Source organism: Equus asinus, chromosome 1, assembly GCF_041296235.1.
Source record: "Equus asinus isolate D_3611 breed Donkey chromosome 1, EquAss-T2T_v2, whole genome shotgun sequence".
In the NCBI taxonomy this organism is placed as follows: domain Eukaryota; kingdom Metazoa; phylum Chordata; class Mammalia; order Perissodactyla; family Equidae; genus Equus; species Equus asinus.
The window spans coordinates 174,236,156-174,256,043 of record NC_091790.1 but is presented as its reverse complement, the minus strand read 5'-3'; the positions used below and the strand labels follow the sequence as shown (position 1 = coordinate 174,256,043).

The 19,888-nt window shown below is 36.3% G+C and overlaps 1 protein-coding gene across 1 annotated transcript in view; it reads right to left on the bottom strand.

Moving 5' to 3' along the window:
* The window catches only part of CFTR (CF transmembrane conductance regulator), a 165,265-nt gene that overhangs the window by 67,549 nt on the left and 77,828 nt on the right, over positions 1-19,888 (bottom strand). The window contains exons 12-14 of the mRNA XM_014838463.3: positions 5,206-5,300; positions 3,633-3,719; positions 1,420-2,146 (exon numbers count right to left, since the gene is read on the bottom strand). Coding sequence (XP_014693949.2) covers positions 1,420-2,146; positions 3,633-3,719; positions 5,206-5,300 — 909 coding nt within the window. The remainder of the gene's footprint in view (positions 1-1,419; positions 2,147-3,632; positions 3,720-5,205; positions 5,301-19,888) is intronic.

The window sequence follows — 19,888 nt, the reverse complement described above, 5'->3', positions numbered from 1 at the left end:
CCAACTCATGTTTGTACATTCCTTAGTACCTAGGATTATCTCTCTTTCCAGCTGTGACTTAAGTTACAGACTTCTAACCCTGAGTATATGCCCCTAGAAGTCTTTATTTGTCCTTTAATAGACGCATTTCTAAAATCTGAAAATGAGGAATTCCAGATATTCCAAAGGTAAAGGATAGATTTGTATCTTATGGAGTCAACAAAATTCACAAAAGCACTAGAACCTCAAAGAAGGGGTCCTATGAAATCAGAATACAGCACACTGGTTAGGTGTAAAGATTTTTGGAGTCAAATAAACCTGGATTTGAATCTGGACTCCACCATTGACTTCCTAGGAGCTGCGTGAATTTGGGCAGCTGAACTACTCTAAACTTTAGTTTCCTTGTCTATAAGTGAGGGTAACCATAGGTAACTTCTAGGGTGGGTGGGGACTAAGTATAGGCTGCCTAGCACCAGAAGCAATCAATAAATAGTAACTATTATCAGTCAAGGAGATCATTCTTTACAACTAAATTTATAGGTTCAGGTTTGAGAAATTCATTCAGATTGATACTAAAACAATATACATAAATTATCTTTTAGGAAACCTTTTTAAAATTATAGAAACACTCAAAGGATGTGTTTTAGAGATCACCTATTCTGTTGCCTCATTTTACAAAGGAGGAAATTTTTGTCCAGAGACGTTGAATGACTTGTGACTTGCCAAAGTTCACACTGCTCTTAACTGATCTGTGCCATTTAATAGATCAATTCATTACAACCCTGCCTGTTTCACCCAAGGCACTGAAGGTATTTTTCTAGCAAAAAACAAAAAACAAATAAAACCCCTCTTCTTTTACATTCCTTCCTATTTTACGAACAAAAACATTTTATTCTTTAAAATTTAATGTAAAAGACTTTCTATCTGAAGGTTGGTGCTAGTATATGCTGAGTTTCACATACCTTTTCTAAAAGAAAATTTTCCAGAAATCCAATGTATAAAGCAAATTTAAAAGATAAAAAAGCCCACAGTAACTAAATTCAGGTGAGACTAATGTATAAACCAGAATGTGAGTTACTGTCAAGAGACTAGATGTTGACAGACCTTATTTAGGATACCTCTCTACAGAAAGATTTCTTGGTCCCTAAGTAACGAAAGCCATTATTTGTTTATATATTTATTTATACTCCACCTCTTCCTAGAGAGATTTTTAAGTTGGTAATAAAGCAGATTTATAATAATTTATACTTTTTCTAATTTATAATGATTACTACTGGCCTAGTAAAGGACCCAACACTAGCCCTTAAGATAAACCTCATCCTAAACCCATAATTTGAGGAAGTTTTGTTACATACTTTATATTACATTCCATTCAGTTGCACTCTGAGGGAAAAAAAAACACAGAATAATTTATTAAACCACCTAATAATTTATACAAACCTTTAAATCGTCTTCATTAATTTCTTCACTTATTTCCAAGCCACTATCTTGAGATAACCGTCTTGAATAGATATCCATTTCAGTTAAGTTCGCCTGAGGGGCCAGTGACATTTTTCGTGTGGATGTCGCTGTCTTTCGGTGAATGCTTTGACCTTGGTTTACTGAGGAGCGGGTCATCAGGTTCAAAACAGACTGCCTCCTTTGTCTCTGAAATGTGGGACCAGTGTTGATCACATTGCTTCGAGGCAGGATGGCCTCTCCCTGCTCCGAATCCGGAACTAAGGACAGCCTTCTCTCCAAAGGCTCATCAGAATCTTCTTCGACGCCATTCATTTGTAACGGAGTCTTTTGTACAATTGAAAATTTCCTTATAGAGTTGATTGGATTGAGAATAGAGTTCTTCCTTTTGTCGCCAAACTCTCCAGTCTGTTTAAAAGATTGTTTTTTTGTTTCGTTCCAGGAGACAGTAGCATCTCCTTCTAATGAGAAACGCCGTAAAGTCTCAGTTAGGATTGAATTTCTTCTTTCTGCGCTAAACTGGTCGAAAGAATCATATCCCATGAGCTTTGAGCTGAAGTCAGGCCGTAGATTTTGCAATTCAGAAAATGTCCCATAAAAATAGCTGCTACCTTCATGTAAAATTAATATCTTGTCAGCTTTCTTTAAATGTTCCATTTTAGAAGTGACCAAAATCCTAGTTTTGTTGGCCATCAATTTACAGACACAGCTTTAAGAATATAAAAAGATATAAATAAGATTAAATTTGTAAACACTTTATTACAATAGCATATGTATTGCATTTTAACATTTTACTAATGTATTCTCATATTATACCTCTACCATACAATGCTATTAATATACTTAATTCTAAAAGTAAATATTCAGTAATGAATTTGGTGCCTTTTGAATTATCATAGCATAAAATACTGTATTATTAGATTATTACAGTATTCTATATTGTAAAGTTGAATGTTAACAAACTTAGAGTGAAACTAATTATCTGATATTAAATAAATGTTTGATGAGCAAATTGATTACCCTCTGGGTCTTGTTTTATTCATCTAGAAAATGACGGAATTGTTTGATGCTCTTTAAGATTCCTGGGGGTCTATATTTCTATGTGTTTTCTAAAGTATCAGAGCTCTCTTGTTCTTTAAATTTTCTATTAATTTCCTTTTACATTTTGAATTGACCACTAATTTAGTTCTCAAGAGCTTATATTAAGACTAATCTGATTTGTTAAAAAACAACAAACCTGAGAATTGGATAACAAATTTGACCCTCCTTTAATACAATTAGAAGTCTACAAGTATATCCTGACTCGAACCATCAAAAGGAAACCAATTTCTTTTGGGCTTTAAAACATTATATACTGTATAAAAAGAGAAATCATTTTGAATTATACTCGAACATACTAACATAACTAGCAAAGTTTATCTTGTAAGAAGTTACTTTTAGTCACAGGGATTATGAAAATAGCATCCTAGGTATTACATTTAACTAAATTCTGAGAAAGCTGCTTCTAAGAATAACACAGCCATTTTATACACACAATACATCTATATCCTTATTGCTTAAAAACTTTATTTCTAGAAGAGTATCATCATAATTCTCCTAACAAACTACTTCATAGTTCATGAAATCACTTTGAACCTTTGAAATGAAGTCATATAACTAATTGTTCCTCCTAGGAACTTCACATACATTGAGCCCTAATGGGAGCTCCAATGCAATGCAAATCCTGAGTTCCCTGAGACTGAGGGAGAGGTTCTGAGGGAGGTATTGAGGTAGATGAATAGCGGGAGCATTCGCTGACATTAAAACATTCAGCTTGTTTCGTTCCTTAAGAAGTTTACTTTCTAAGGAGGAGATGGAATAAAATACTAACACAAAAAAAAGTAAAAATAAGTATAATAACCAATAAAACAACATAAGATAGGTCACAAGGCAATAATACTGTTAAAATTACCTAGATAGTGATTGCTATAACTGTAGCAATGGAAGAAATTGGTTTGGCATGAGATGGTCAGAAAAGGTTCTAAGGGAAATAATCTTGACTCTTGCCCATGAAGGGAAGACCAGATTTAAGTGTTATGTCACACTGAGTCACGATGGTGGACATATTTCTCAAGGGGTAATATGCAGTCTATGATGGTATCGTGGTTCTTTCTTGTCTTTTAGCACGTGCATTATGAGTTATTCAGAGAACATACCTTTCAAATATTTCTTTTTCTGTTAAAACATCTAGGTATCCAAAAGGAGAGTCTAATAGGTACAAATCAGCATCTTTGTATACTGCTCTAAAAAAAAATGGAAATTAAATTAGATTTCCTCAATATTTCCAATGTCATTTAGTAGATAATTTCAAGTAACAAAAAGATATGTCATAGATGATTTTTATGGCTTTTCACAACACTCCAAGAATCACAGAAGTGGTTTTGCTAAATGTAAGCGGCATAAACTAGCAAAAGTTACAAACTGAATTACATCATACCATACAATTTAAAATGTTACCTTAAAAAAAAACAAAACCTTTTAATAATAGTATCTATTTAGAGCTAATGGACATGCTATGAGCTGGGAATACAATGGTATAAATTATACAGTCCCTGCCCTCAAAGACGTTGCATTTTGGTGGGGAAACAAAAAAGAAAATAGACTGTTTCAATCCTGTAAAATGTCAGAGACAGCGACTAAATTGCAGCGCTTATGTGAAGATTTTTTTTAAGTTTCTGAGCTCTGCCCGTGGTTCTTTGGTGAGGAAGACTGGTCCTGAGCTAAATCTGTTGCCAGTCTTTCTCTTGTTTTTCCCCCCTCCCCAAAGCCCCAGCACATAGTTGTGTATCCCAGTTGTAAGTCATTCTCATTCTCCTATGTGGGACGCCACCACAGCACAGCTTGCTGAACAAAAAAAACATTTTTAATGTTTTTCAGTTTTGACTGCTACCAACAAATGGGTAGCAGTGCTGTTGTGGCTGTATGAGTGATATTGTACTTTGCTCCTTAGAGTCTCAATCTCTGTATCATATTCATAAAAATTCCAAACAAGCAAAGGATGTGTAATTCACCATAAAAATGTATACCCACAATATTTTACTTTTTAAGTTAAAAAAAAATTTCATGAGCAAGTAAAATCTTCATTAAGTTGATCTTAGTAATAAGATGAAGATATAGTCCCATATTAATGGAAATGAGATAATTTCTTGATAATATTTAAATTTTTCAGGGGTGGTTGTTAGTAGCACTATCCCTATCCCAACCATATAGGATTCAGTTTTTTAAGTTTAATTCTTGGTATTTTCTGTAAAAAGAAAATTGTAATCAATCAACATGTAACAAAGAAAAGTAATAAAAGCAAACAAATGGAAAAAGTCAAAGTGAAATCTAAAAGAACCTTTGCAGTATAAATTATTGTTGAAGATAACAAGCAAGTGCTATGGGACTATATGATGGACTAAATGAAAAGTCATATCTTCTCTTCTCTTTCCTTGTACTATATAGAAAGCCAGAGTTTTCCATTTTTAGTAACCCATATCATAAGGCAAACAAACATACACACACCGGAATAAGGGTATGCATTTTGAAAAAGCCATCGTCTTTATCAGATATGAATATTATGTCATTATCTATAGTTCTTTAAAGGTGATTCTTAACTTGCTAGCTTTAAGACCCCAGGCATTTTTCAATTCCAGAAACAGAATATAAAGAAACAGAGAAACGTCCTTAACTTTTTACATGCATGATATTTACAGCAAAGGCTCACTGAACCAATAATCAGCTATTCACCTTGCTAAAGAAATCCTTGCTCGCTGACCTCCACTCAGTTGGATTCCACCTTCTCCAAGAACTATATTGTCTTTCTCAGCAAACTTGGAGATGTCCTGTTATCAAAAACAGAAAGTTAGAGAGGAATTGTCAATATGTTGGATCAGAATTTGAAAGCTATATTTTCCTTCAAATGCAATCATATATCAGACTATTGCTTTAACCACAGCAGAAATTTTGAGCACTGCATCTCAGTTATTTCAAATCCACTTAAATTGGTCAAAACATTGTTGAAATTCGATAAATAAATTTTTCTTTAATTTTTAAAATGTCATTTATGATCATTAAATAAGAACTGAAAAACATCAAAAAGTAAAGCATATGTATATTTATGGGTAGGTAAATACATGTGTATATCATCCATAGGCCATTACACAAACCCAAGTGCTATTAACATGTGTGGGGGATCAGAATTGGCCAACTGAAAATGTGTCTCTTTGGCTTGATTATTTTTAAGAACAAAAGACTCTGAAAGAAACTTTGAACTTCCCCCTAACCGCCTAAAAGAATTTAAGATAGAAGGCCTGTCCCGAGGACAGGCCATCACCATAGATAACTCTGGGGTATCGGTAGACAGAGAGGACCCTTGCTAAGCCCATCCTTATTGATGTTCTACCAAACATTTTCTTGTCCATTTCCATGTGAATTGCCTTCCTCCTCTTTGAAGTTCACTCCACTACCCCCAACATCTTCCTTTGTCTTTAGCTGAAAAAAGAATTTAAGGAAGCAGCCTCTGCCGTTTGGGCCAGTTACTCAGTTTTCCTGGTTCTCTCCCATGTATACATGTTATAAAGCTTTATTTGATTTTCTCCTGCTATTCTGTCTCATGCCAATTTAATTCGTAGCCCAGCCAGAAGGACCCAGTGGGTAGAGGAAATGTTCTTCCTCCCTTACACATGCTAAAGTATACTTCCTTCCAATTTAAATTCACTCTTTTAAAAGGAAATCTCCAAAAATGATAAACCTCCTAATAAAAGAAACTAGAATAATACCATTCTCATCCCCCTGCAGTATCTAAACATATTCAGTGGGCACCATGAGTACAAGGCAACTCCTTTTCATACTTCTCTCCCCGACCCACTCATCCACCCACCCACGCAACCAATCAACACAGCCCTTCTTCCTCATCCATCCTTGCACCTCAGTCCTATGTCCTCTCTCCATTCACTCCCTCTCCTGTCACCTCCCTGACACACGTGTCCTGTCATCCTTCCTCCAGTTAATGAACTTCTCTGCGGCAACAACCATGGTAGGCATTGCAAAAGAAGATTAGAATTTATAAGATATAGTCCTTGACTCCCAGTCATTATAAGTCTAACTTGGACAATAAGCCACTATCCTGGAGAATGCTAAATAACATCCCAAAGATTTAATTAACTACTAAAGACAGGTTCTAAAATAGTGCACAATTAATTGGCAATTAATAAATTTAATAATAGATTAATTGGAAAATACAGACAATAGAAGTGTCCATACAATAGATAGAAAATGTTAGAAGGCTTTCCGGAAGAGAGGTTATCTGGCCTGAGACTTGAAGAATCAGAAGAGTTAGATAAATAATACTCTCTCTTTAGTTCAAAAAAGTTCTCTCTCTTTTCTCTTCCCATTCCCATGCATCTGCTCTTTTCTTTTGGTTACCACCTTCTTCTTGTCTCTCCCTCTCCTAAAAATACTGTTCCATACTATCTTCTTTTTTCTTTCACAATCCAGAGGCAATCCACCATCTCTCCTTGACCACCTACCACCAACATTATCTATATTTAAATTGTCAAAATAGTTACCTTTGCTATTCATTTGTTTCTGTTATCTAACATGTGAAACTTAAATAGAACTTCATATACAAGACCCTCAACGCACAAAGCAGGTAAATTAATAAGTGATGACTTATGTTAAGAACTATTTGGCAACTCCTATAAACTGGAACCATGCTAGCTACTGCCCCCAAGGAAGTGTTGCTATCAATACTCCAGACCTAAGGTGACCAAAGGCCTGTGACCAAAAGTGCTGACATGTTGGAGGAGATGCAGCAGGACCCAGCAGAGCTGGTTACTCAGGCACTGGAGAAACACAACATAGAAAGGTCATTGAGATCCACACAGCACTGCAGATGAGGAGGACCCTCTGTAGTTATGAAACATGTGAAACTAAGTGCTTCGTTTCTTCCCACCGGACTAAATTATTTTGTTCAACTCACAGACTGGGCCACATAGGATTCCATTCAAACAACAAGGACTACAACTAAATTCCACACCCCAGAGTCCAAAATCTTCAGCCTTGCTAAAGGAGCACTTCCAGGAACGTCTCTGTCTTTAAGCCTTTACTGAACTGCTCTATACAGCACATCCTCTGCACTTGTTTCGAGCAACGAGCATGACATCTCACATGTGTATTTCTTCTCTCCTGCACCACATTTTCCTCCCCCATATCCCATTCTCTTTTAAAAAATTAAATCTTTGGGGTCGGCCTGGTGGTGTAGCAGTTAAATTCATGCACTCTGCTTCGGTGGCCCAGAGTTCGCTGGTTCAGATCCAGGGAGCGGATCTAACACCACTTATCAGGCCATGCTGTGGCAGGCATCCCACATATAAAAAAGAAGAAGACGGGCACGGATGTTAGCTGAGGGCCAATATTCCTCAAACAAAGGGGGGGAAACTAAATATTTTAGAGGAAAAAAAGAATAATTTTCCTCATATAAATATAGTGAGTGCAGGCTTTTGTAAAGGAGGCAAATTTTCTAATCTTAAAAAACCAGGTTGGTGGAATTATTGGGGTTTCCCTTTTCAAATTTGAATTCAATATAGTATTAGTTAAATCAATTAAAATTTTAAAATATTTAAATTTGGAAATAGTTATCTTAATAGTATGATTATGACACAGTTACACTTAGGGAATGGATAATAGATTTAGAGGTTGCAAAATCCTAGCCCAGTGGAATAATTTGATAAAGATTTGTGGAAGAAAGGAAGAGAAAAGGAAGGAAGGGAGGGTAATCAAACATTAACCTATAAAGAAAGGGGTACATATAAGCAATGCAAATGAAGAAAGGTGTACAGCACAGAGAAAGAAAGAAAATAGGGAAAGGAATACATGTCAGAAGCAGACGTAGATATCTGCAGAAAAAACAGGACACTGGCAGAATAAAAGAGACAAGAGGGGGCCAGCCCGGTGGCGCAGCGTTTAAGTTCGCATGTTCCACTTCGGCGGCCCGGGGTTCACCAGTTCGGGTCCCGGGTGTGGACATGGCACCGCTTGGCACACCATGCTGTGGTAGGCGTCCCACATATAAAGTAGAGGAAGATGGGCATGGATGTTAGCTCAGGGCTAGTCTTCCTCAGCAAAAAGAGGAGGACTGGCAGTAGTTAGTTCAGGGCTAATCTTCCTCAAAAAAAAAAAAAAAAAAAAAGAGACAAGAGAAGTGAAGGGGAAGACAAGAAATGACAGAAGATAATGAACTATCTTCTAGACTTCAGTAAACATGCCTACTGAATTTAAATGTCCAAAGAGTCCAAGCTCAATTTTATTACATTAATATTATTTTCTTAAGACAGAATAAATAAGAAGCTGTTGCAGCCACGTTTCTCTCATAGGAGCCTGTAATATTTATACTCTAAACAAGCCAAGAAAATAGAAGGAGGGAGAAGGGAATTAAAAAATTCTCTTCCTTCTTTCTCATGTGAAACAAAATAGTAGAGAAAGAAATCAGAAGAGCCTCAGGTGAGTCAGGCCTTACACGCTCGGATCGAATGGAACACCATCAAATTCCTCCAAAAATGACCAGATTTTTGGTCTTAGCATTCCTCAAACCCTAACGTGAGACTGGTCTAGGGAAAGGAGAAAAGGCATTAAAAAATGAGGGATCCGAGGAAGGACTTGCTGGCTGGTTTCTTGGTACCAGTTTCGTGTTACTCCATCTGTTTCAGTTGTAACCACAAGCTACTCTGTTTCCTTTTTATTTCCAAAACAGTATTAATTTTGAGCTCCTAAGATAATGTACTCTGCCCCAGTGCCTGGTCTTTTCAGCACTCTCAGTTGTAAGCCATGATGCCTGGTGAGGGACAGCTCATCTTTGGCCCAGGTTAGAGGGAATAGGATTTCTTAGTGTGAAACCTTCCCTCACGCCTGAGAGAACCTCCAGGTTGGGTGCTCCTTGGGAAAATGCCACGAAGAGCTGCATCCAAGTGCCCTGCTCGAGTCACTGGTGAGCTAAAATCTGAATTAAGTTGGTGGTGCCCGTGCTGAGAGCTGTCGGATGTCATGTAAACCATGCTTGCAGTGGTTGCTCAATAAGTAACAAAGCTGGAATACTGGAGCGGATGGCGGGAGGCCCAGGATTTGAACACTGGTCTGAAAGCTTATTGTGAAATCTCAGTTATTTAACAGCTAGCTCTGACTCAATTTCCCTAACCATAACCTGGGTGAAAGAATAGTTCTTTCATAAAGGGTGCTAAGGAGGAGAATTGAGGAAATGACATTTACAAAGCTATTCCATAAACATAAAAACAATGAAATAAAATGTGATGATCCAAGTGGAATATATTTAATTCTAAAATAAAACTTAAACAAAATAGAAAACATGAGTGCCAACACTGGCCAGAGAGGACAATGATCTGCTTTCTAGCCCTGTCTCCACCACCAACTGGATAAGTAGCTTTGGGCAGTCTCTTCTGGGCTTTAGTTCTCCATCTTTAAAACAGGGATAATAGTATCTTCCTTTAATAGTCATAAAAATTTGAAGTAACTTAAGATAAAGAGCTTGGTCCATAATGTACACTCAAACATTGGTGACTCACAATCACGTAATGAGGTATTTACCAATAATCTGTCTATGGCATTTATTTCCATTTGGCCTTGAGCAGAATGCTTACCTGTTGTGAACTATGCCCACTCTCCTATTAGTGGAAAAGCAGATGCTTATCAAGGCCTGATCACATAGTCTTTATTAGCATATGATTGTAAGAAATGTACAGGCATAATGTATTGAAAAAGCACTGGACTTAGAATCAGGCGGCCTGCATTCAAGTCCTGAGTTTGCATGTCTTTGCCAGATGTATTTTGGTTGAAATTGCTGTGTATGTGATCATGCAATTTAAAACTAAAAAGTCAAAGTTCTTAAGGGTGACACGATATTCCCAGACTAGATCCAGAGTTTCTTCCCCACCTTCAAACACTACCACTCCAGAAATGGCTGGTTAATTTTATTTAACATTTAGCCATGCTAAATTGCACTATGATATTTTTATTCATCTTATTATCTTCTCATTATAAAAGAATCAATTTAGGGGGCCGGCCTGGTTGCCCAGTGGTTAAGTTTGGCATTCTCCGCTTCAGTGGCCCAGGTTCAGTTCCCAGGTGTGGACCTACACCACTCCTCAGCAGCCATGCTGTGGCATTGACCCACATGCAAAACAGAGGAAGACTTGCAACAGATGTTAGCTCAGGGTGAATCTTACTCAGCAAAAAATAAAAAGAATCAAGCTGAAGGGTATGCCAGTCCTTTACCTTCTTTTTTTCTGAGAAACTCTTTCTTGTTTTTAGGATAACTAGTATTTGATTTGAAATTTCCACTAGAGTATATTTCAGCAGTAAAAACAAACAAGAAGAATGTTTTTAAAGCCCCCCCCCCTTTCTGCTAATTGATAAACATACTACTGAATGAAAAACATCTAGGTAGACCCAGAAATATTTTAGTAATCAACACCACAGGAACCTTCTTGATAAGCAACAGCAGAATACTATAATAAAAAAGTAGGTTGATGCAAGCTGCTTTCAGGCAATTCTGTGCTTGAATTCATTTGCTCACATTTATTTGCAGTCTGGACTAGACTGAACTGGAAGTGTAAGATTTTTGTATTTCAAATATGGCTCCATCAGATGCTATGTGACCTTCCTTGGCATTTGCTACCAAAAAAAAAAAAAAAATAGTCTACCAATAATACCATTGTACATAAATCATCATGCTTTTGTGATTTTATTTCTATGAGATATATTCCCATGAATGGGATAGCTAGGTCAAATGTATGTGTTTTCTTTATTTTTAAAATATACTGCCAGATTCCTTTACAAAACAACTTTTAAAAGTTACATTTCCAACAGCAAAATTTAAGAATATCCTTTTACTCACACCACCCCAACAGTTACACAGAGCTGCTGGGTCCTCATTCAATTCCACACCCTACAACAGTGGTGTGCGAGGCACATCCCACAGCCACCACAATACCTTACCAAAAAAAATTGGCAAAAGATATGAAGTCAAAATGGCTAACAAACATGAAAATATGTAAAATGTCACAAGCAATCAGAGAACCACAAATTAGAGTAATAAAGAGAGATGACTTTTTCTAAATTAGGATGGCAAAAATTCAAGTTTCTGTCAATAACAAGAGCTTTCAAAGATGTGAGTCAATGGAAACTCTCCTAAATGGCTGGTGGTAGTATAAATTGGTACAGCCACTTTAAAGTGCAGTTTGGCAGTATCTAGTGAAATCAGAAATGTGCGTTATATTCTAGGACACTGCAATTTATCTGATAGATACCTACACCAGAGAAACTCTTGCGCATGTGCAAAGAGAAATACTCAAAGATTTTCAATACAGTACTGAGTAAAATCTTGAAACAAAGCAAATATTCATCAAGATAAGAATGAGTAAATTGTGTGACATATGAGTACAATACAGCAGTTAAGAAGAATGAAATAAATTTCTACATATAAATAGCAAAGCTAGAACTCAAAAAGATAACATGAGCAAAGAAAGAAGTTGAAGAATGATGTATACAAATTATATCATTTATGTAAATTTCAAAACCACACAAACAAAACTATTAAATAGTGTTTGTAGATAATGCAGATTATCTTTTAAAAGCATGAAAATAAAAGACTTTTGCATCTGAAAAGATTCGATGTTCTGAGTCAATGTATTTGGCCCCCTTTTCTGTATTGAAATCATTTATGAAGAGAAATGTATGAATTTGGATAATTTTAAAAGTATCTCAGAGATTGTAATTAATAGGAAGCTGCTGAGGTTGAAATGAAACAAAAGTGGGGGTAGATTGAAGGGAATTGTGAAAAAGCCCATTATTTTTAGATCAAACACACTAGTAAAACCAATATCCTGCTGTCAATGTGAGTACTTGTTCTGATTACCTAGTTTATTGCTCATTTGTAGATTTCTTTATTACTGTTTGGCTTTTTCTATTTGACAACATAAAACACTTTGTTTCATATGCACTTTTAAACATTTATCTTTGTCGAGTACTAAGGGCACTAAATCTGGTAATATATTTATCTCAAGGGTTGTTTTTCAGCCTTCATAGGAGATTTTCCCTTCTGTGAAAATTATAATCTAAAAAAGAAATTATACCACTTGGTGCTATCATGATTTTAAAAAGCAGCATACGAGTATATGCTGTTTAGAGAAGCCTTGCACACAGAGACAAATTCGATTTCTCCTTACTTGCATTGCAACTTCTCTTGAGTTCCCTTGGAGTTATTCCTAAAAATTGCTGGAGGAAATCATTCATTGAAATTAAGATGCTGGGCATGGTTTGATTTCTTATATAAACATTAACTGCTGAGATTTATTTTTTAAACCTAAGTCTTAAAACAAATCAAATATAGCCTTTTTAAAATTGTGATCAATTAATTTTTGTTGAAGAAGACCCTAAAAAACCTTTCTTTGAAGCCTTCCTACTCTGCCCATTTTAATTTTTAATAATATTCTCTGCACAGTTTACCTACAGATAAAATCAAATATCTGGATCATTGGTTCTCAAAGAGTGGTCCCTGGACCAATTATTTCAGAATCACCTGGGGAGCTTATTGAAAAATGCTGCACCTATTCTTACTCGGAAGAATTAGGGCCGAGCCCAGGAATCTGCATTTTAACCTGTGATTATTATGCTTACTCAAATAGATACTTGTTCTTTCGGCTAACTTCCTCTACAACATGCTGGTCAGAAAGGCAAATGCCAACTTCAAAGGATTCTGAGCATTTAATACATTTAGTCTATTTGAGATTGTAAAGTACTTGAAAATATTTAGATAAGGAATACCAGAGAGTATCAAAGTCATGTTATAATAAGTGTGCAATAAAGATTAACTTATTTTATTATTATGAAGTATCTAATATACCCAATATGATGTATGCACTTTTCATACACATATTTACCATTTTACTTTGTTAAAATACACCTAAATATCATCACCCTAATATTATTCAACTGAGCCAGACACACCAGAAGTTGTTAAAGAGGAATTGGTAATATAAAGCTCATTAACTTTGACCTGAACACACAACAGAGGAATAGTATAAGGTGCTATTATATTGAGAGAGAACAGAACTTTAAAGACAGGGTGGAGTGTTACGTTTAATGATCTTGTGTAATTTTGCAATATTTGCTGAGTACATTTGAGCTTCCTATGACTTTGTAGATAGGAAAATACCATAAACTCTCTTTTATGGCTGCCTTATCACTCTTTAGAACAGCCTTGACAATATAGCTGCTTGTGGTAAGGCAGGAGGGCGAGAAGCTTGGGTGGAGGGAACGTGAACTTTAGAAGTAATGCCATTCAGTAACGCAGTCTTTAACAGTGAATCACTGGACAGTGAGTGCCATTATTATTAATGTTTAATAATTACTAAGCATTTGTACTGTGCTTTATGCACAAGGAAAACGGTCGCAAAGGAGGGAGGACAAAAGAAGAGTTGGGGAAACAGAGAGAACAGGTAGGGAGAAAAGAAGAAGGGAAGAAGAGAATGTAAGAAAGCCAAGAGGGTACCGGAAAGAGAAAGAAAGAATGAATTAACCATTTCTGCACACGGCTGTTGTAAATGTGGGTGTGTGATCTTGAGAGTGCTGTGTAGCTCTGTATGATATATATCAAGAGAGGTTAACTTCTACAGCAGGAAAAATACACGAATGAATTTGTAAATTAAAAACCGGAGTTCTGTTTACTAGGAAAGATAATTTGTTGACCTAAGTCAGACTTGATTACAAACAGCTATACGTAGAAATATTGGATAAAGATTGATTCTTGCTAGAAAGCATAAGAAGTGAGAACTTTTTATCAACTTCAAAAATAAAAGCTTTTCCTTTGCTGAGCTTTGGTGCTGACCAAATTTATAGCAATAAACTCAAATTTCAATATAATTTTTATTGGAGACAACAAAAGTACAAAAAGCACGATTATAATGGATGTTACAGTCTTTTTGTCACCAATATTAAACTATTGTTTAATATTCAGATATATATATACATATGTATGATTTTATATATGAATTTGCGAGTATACATGTAATTCAGTTCATATCTCTAAGCCTCTTTAGTGTTTATTTCTGTATGTGTGTAGGTCTGTATTTGAATCTCAAAACTAATAACTTGAGCATTTTTCAAGGAAGAGCTGTAAAATGCTGTGATTTAAGGTGTCATTGGGTAAGTATTCCCAAGGAAGTAAAGTTAGATAAGATACTTGAAACGAAGAATCTTATTTATCTTATTCTGGCTCTACATTAGACTCATTTATCTACAGATTTCTAGACTCCAGATTTCAGAATCTCCGAAATGACCCTTGAAAATCTAGTTTGTAAAAGCTGTCTAGATGATTTTGATTCAGCTGGTCTAAGAATTGGCATTTAGGAAGCTACTAATTCCATAACTATCTCTTCTAGATGTACCCACCCAAAATGCTGGGACAAATCCAATCTGTGAAAAAGCACTCCTCTCTCAGTACTTCATTGACACATTACTGTGTTATCTTGTAGTCGATCCTGCTCTGGAGCTCCGAAAATGTTTCTCAGGTCTCTAATAACTAAGTTTCATGTCTTGTAGCTCCTTAGGAGTTGGGCTTTGATATTCACTCACCCAACACCTCTGAAGTAATCCTACCACGATCCTTCTTCTCTCAAGAGCTGACTTTGAAACACCAGCTGCTCAACTTGCCCTGAGCAGGCTGCCTCCCCTGTGCTGACTGCCCACGTAGTTGGATTTTCATATTTTAAATTAGAGGTTATGAAGCCTGAAGAAGAGATGCTGCCCCCAAGGTGAGAGGAAAAGGAGAAGATAATTTGGGAGCAGATATGAGAAGACATTTCCTGACATTTAAATTTCAAGTGTGTTAGTATGGGTGATTTTCTCAAGATAGACTTACCTAGGATTGTGGTAGCTTGACATATCATTTACATGAAAATAAACATTCTGCAAATACTTTGCAAAACTATGTCATGGGATTCTCATTGCCATTAGTTCACAAGTCTTTGTTATCATAATCTTCTCCTTTACAAATGGCAGAGTTGTAATCTTGACAGTTTAATAATACTGTTACAATCATAGTGAGATTAACTAGCCTAAAGTTATAACTGAAAGTCAGCATGTTCAGTGGATAAGCCATTAGAGTCTAAGACAGTGTTTCTTTTCTAATAGGCAACCACCCTAATAGAGTACAGCAAAAAAAAGATAAGATTTGAATTCTCTTGCTGGTCCCATGAATTATGAGACACACGATCTTCAACAAGTCTCTTGAACTGTCACTTCTTATTGTTCAAAATGTGAATAACAATATGCATAAACTTCTAACCACATCTCCATTATGCCCCTTGAGTTTGCATATTACACCAGGTAAATCTTCCTAAAATATAGTTTTTATTATGGCACTTCCCTCAATAAAGAAAAGCAACTGTGGAGGATACTGTGGACCCATCTGCTCTCCTCCCAGGGAATTTCCTGCACTCCCACTAAGCACCACATTTCCCAGACTCCTCTGCAGCTAGAGTGCTGTGTGAGAACTGGATTTCACCAGTTAAATAAAACATGAAAGTGAAGTGGAGGATTTTGTCTTTCTGCCTCTTTTGGCTTTTTTTTTTTTAATTGTTGGCAAGTGGGGAGACAGAAACCATGATCTGACTGTCCTCTCCCAGTTCAGCTCTCATCATAAACCCCTTCCTTTCCAGACCCAACCTTGCTACACTACCTAACGCTCCCTTAAAATTGCAGTGCTCTCTCTTGGCTCCAGGCCCATTTCATTCCATATCACAGCCACGCAGAACTGACTACAGCTCCTCGGATGTCCAGTGTTCTCCCTTGGCTCCAGGTCTTACACATTCTTTTCTCTTTCTGAAATGTTCTCCCTTTTCTTCTTCACTCAAATGACTCCTAGGCATCCATCATCTCTCACCTTAGATGTCACTTCCTCCAGGGATATCTCACCTGACCTTCTAAGACCAGATTAAGTGCTGCATCACTGTATTCATACAAGGACTCCATAGTAACTGCACTGGCTTTTACTTGTTCATCTCCAATAGAATGAAAGCCCCTTGACAACAGGTATTGTGTCTTGTTCATCAATAATTCCCAGAGTTTGGTGCAGTCTCTAGTTCGATGTTTACACTCACAAATATTTACTAAGTCGATGTGTGTGTGTGTGTATCTTTTCGCCAAAAATATCTGTAAGTCAAGAATTCGCTGCAGAGAGGGACCCTTGTTATACTTGCAGGCAGCACCCAGAGATCAGAGTGCCTAACATAGTACTATGTCCATAGTAGGAACTCAACAAATATTTGTTGAAATCAGTTTTTTAATTTATTAAATTTGAATCAGGGGTAACTAAATCTTCCAGATAAAAATTAGGTATTATAGACTTAGCTCTGAAAGATATTAATGGTGATACAATTGCTATTTCAAAGGGCTGTTTTGTTTAGAGAACACTTGCACTCGGAATTTTTAGAAAAACCGTTTCCCTTTCTAGAATATTACTAAGTTCTAAGGTTCTATTAAAATTAAGTGTAAAATCTTCTTGATCTCGTTTAATTCATCACTACTACAAAATGGAAAACTTCATCAGTGCAGGGTCCAGAATCCTAGTTCTTCAAGATAGATGAAACATCAGGCATATATATAATGATAAAGCATGGCTCTTCCCTTTGGAAAACTTAATGATTTTTTATTTTTTAATATCAAGGCCTGGCTTAAATATCTTAATTTCATTGTGTATTCATGAGATAGCCTGGTCCCTGACACTTATGTGAAATTTTTATACTACCGTTCTGTTGACTTGCCCAAATCTTACTAAGAGGGGCAGTCTTAGGGCTATTTTGGTTTTAGAGATGTAGGAACGGTCATTTGCTAAGCTAATAATCAGTTCCAGGATTGTAATCTTAATTCCTAAAACCCAGTTCACACTCTTCAAATTCAGCACATTTTCATTTTCACTGCAAACTCTAGGCAAAGCTGTCACTAGTTAACCAGAAAGTGAGAATTCAATGGACCAATGTACTTAGCACAACAATGCTGACATGTGCTCTCTCAACAGATGTTAGCTAGTATTTATTTTTAAGTTCCAGGGCTCAAATCAAATGAAATAACACTTTAGTTCAGGAAACAATACAGCATTCCTGTTTGGTTCTGGTTCAATAGTTTCATAAAATAAATGTACTTGCTTCATATTACAGTAAATAAATGGCAGTGCTTTCCAACTTACTTAATTACCTATCAGCAGAAAATTACAGGTGGTTCAAGGTACAGTCACTCAGTGTAGTTTATTCTGGTTTAGGGGACATAGTTCAATATGTTTCAAATATCTATTTTCGATGTCCATTACGTCTTGGCTACTATTGAGTGCAAATGTTAATTCCTATGACAGCTTTTTATTTACAGATCTCCCAACTGAACATTCCTGAATTCTCCTACAATGGTGGACTGACCATCCAAAAGTGAAGCCTCTCTCCAATGCAGGTTAGTTTTGGACGGATTTGGAGATCCAGAGGCCAGATTCAAATTTAATTAGTCTTATGGTATCCGCATGATGGAATTTATTTTCCAAAATACTCATAAACTCATTTATTTGCTTACGTGCCTCCCAAGTTTTTCACACTTCTTGCCAATTTCCCTCCCAAGTGTTTTTTTTTCTTTTAGTAACTTCTTGCCAACTTCCCTCCCAATTTTTTTCCTAGTGACTTAAATATGAAAACTACCAAGCAGTGATGGAATAGAAAACACAAACAAATTTTACTTCTTCAACTTACACAGTAAATATTTTTATTACAATGCATACATAATGGCTGTCATGACAAATACTTAATGTTAAGACTATTTTGTGGCTAAAAAAGGATCACAACCACTTTGTGGAAACCAATTCCATATCCTAAGCCCCTGACCTCTTCTTACATCCCCAACATCACCTCCCACCATGCACTATTATAAAAACCAATTACTTCTCCAAATCCAGGTACTTTTAAAAGAGAGTGAGTTGCTGAATAAAAACAGTCCAATTACTCATTACCCAAACACTGGCCTGCCTAGAACTCTCTTGCTGTCAGCTGTGGGGCTGGTTGGTAGGATAAGGAATTGGTATTATGAAAATCAAAAAAACCAAGAGAACAGTGAAGTCTGTCACTCTTTCAATAGCAAAATATGATTATAATCTCCATAAGGGATAATTAAATTAATGAGAGTCCAATTATATAGATTCTTCTTTTTAAGCTAGCAGAGTCTCCATTGATAGTTATAAAAGTTACAAATACTTAGCAGGGCTCTAAGGGTAGTTGGGTATATGAAAGAAAAAAATGGGAGGATAAGTTAATGGGCACAGGAATACAAGATGTTATTTAAAAAATAACTATCAATTTGCCTAGGAATCCATTCTATTATAATCTAGATCCAAAGTAGAATATATAAAGCAAGACATGGAGATGTTCCTAAAAGAGGAGGACTGACAGTGAAGAATCTGAACATGGCTTCCCCACTAGTGTGTGCACATTACAAGGGTTCTATCAGCATAGAACTGACTCCATGTCCTTCCCTTTGATAAAGTCTTTAAGTGATCCCAGAGTGAATAGTTTTCAACAACAAACTGAAATCAGAAAACTATGTGAAATATGCTGTGCGTGCTTTTTCCTATCCAAGCCAATTAACACCTACTTGCCTACTCTTATGACACCAAGCACCGCTACGTACGCAAATGCTTTGTAGATATTAGAGCTGAACAAAAACACAAAAATGAGGAAGAAAATATTCCCTTCTCATCTCCAGTTCCAAGTCTAGATGTAGTACAGTAAGAAACAGATGGACTTTGGCAGTCAAAATGAAAACATATTGAATCATAAATGTTTATATTTGCTGATAGGAGCCACACAGAGAATATATTGAGGGATTCTTTCCTGGTACCACCTGCTTAACCCTCAAGGATTCAGTATGGATTCCATGTTCCTAGGCTCAAACCTCCTCCACACTGAAAAACAAACCCTTCATTTTGCAAGGTTCTCACTGGCCTTTTTCAAAAGTGCAAACACTTGTTTAACAACAACTGCAAAAATCGGAAACTCTGAAGTCACTGAAAAGAGGGGAAACTTTTCATTTTGACTGTCAAGATAGTCTACCACTTCTAATTACTTTTACTTGTTACTCCCAGCAATAATGTGCTGTCATGTAATTGTCTCTTCAAACTCTGAGACTATGAGGCTCAGAGAAGAACATTTTCTGAGCAAAAGTCTTGCAACTGACATGCCTATTTCGAAATATCTCTGAAACAGTCATCCAATAAGAATTTACCCACTGCCCATCAATGTGCCAGGTGGAGTACACCAAAGTAAGCTTTTTAAAATTGCTGTTCTCAAGGAATTTACCATGTAGTTGAATAGATAACAACATATAGGAA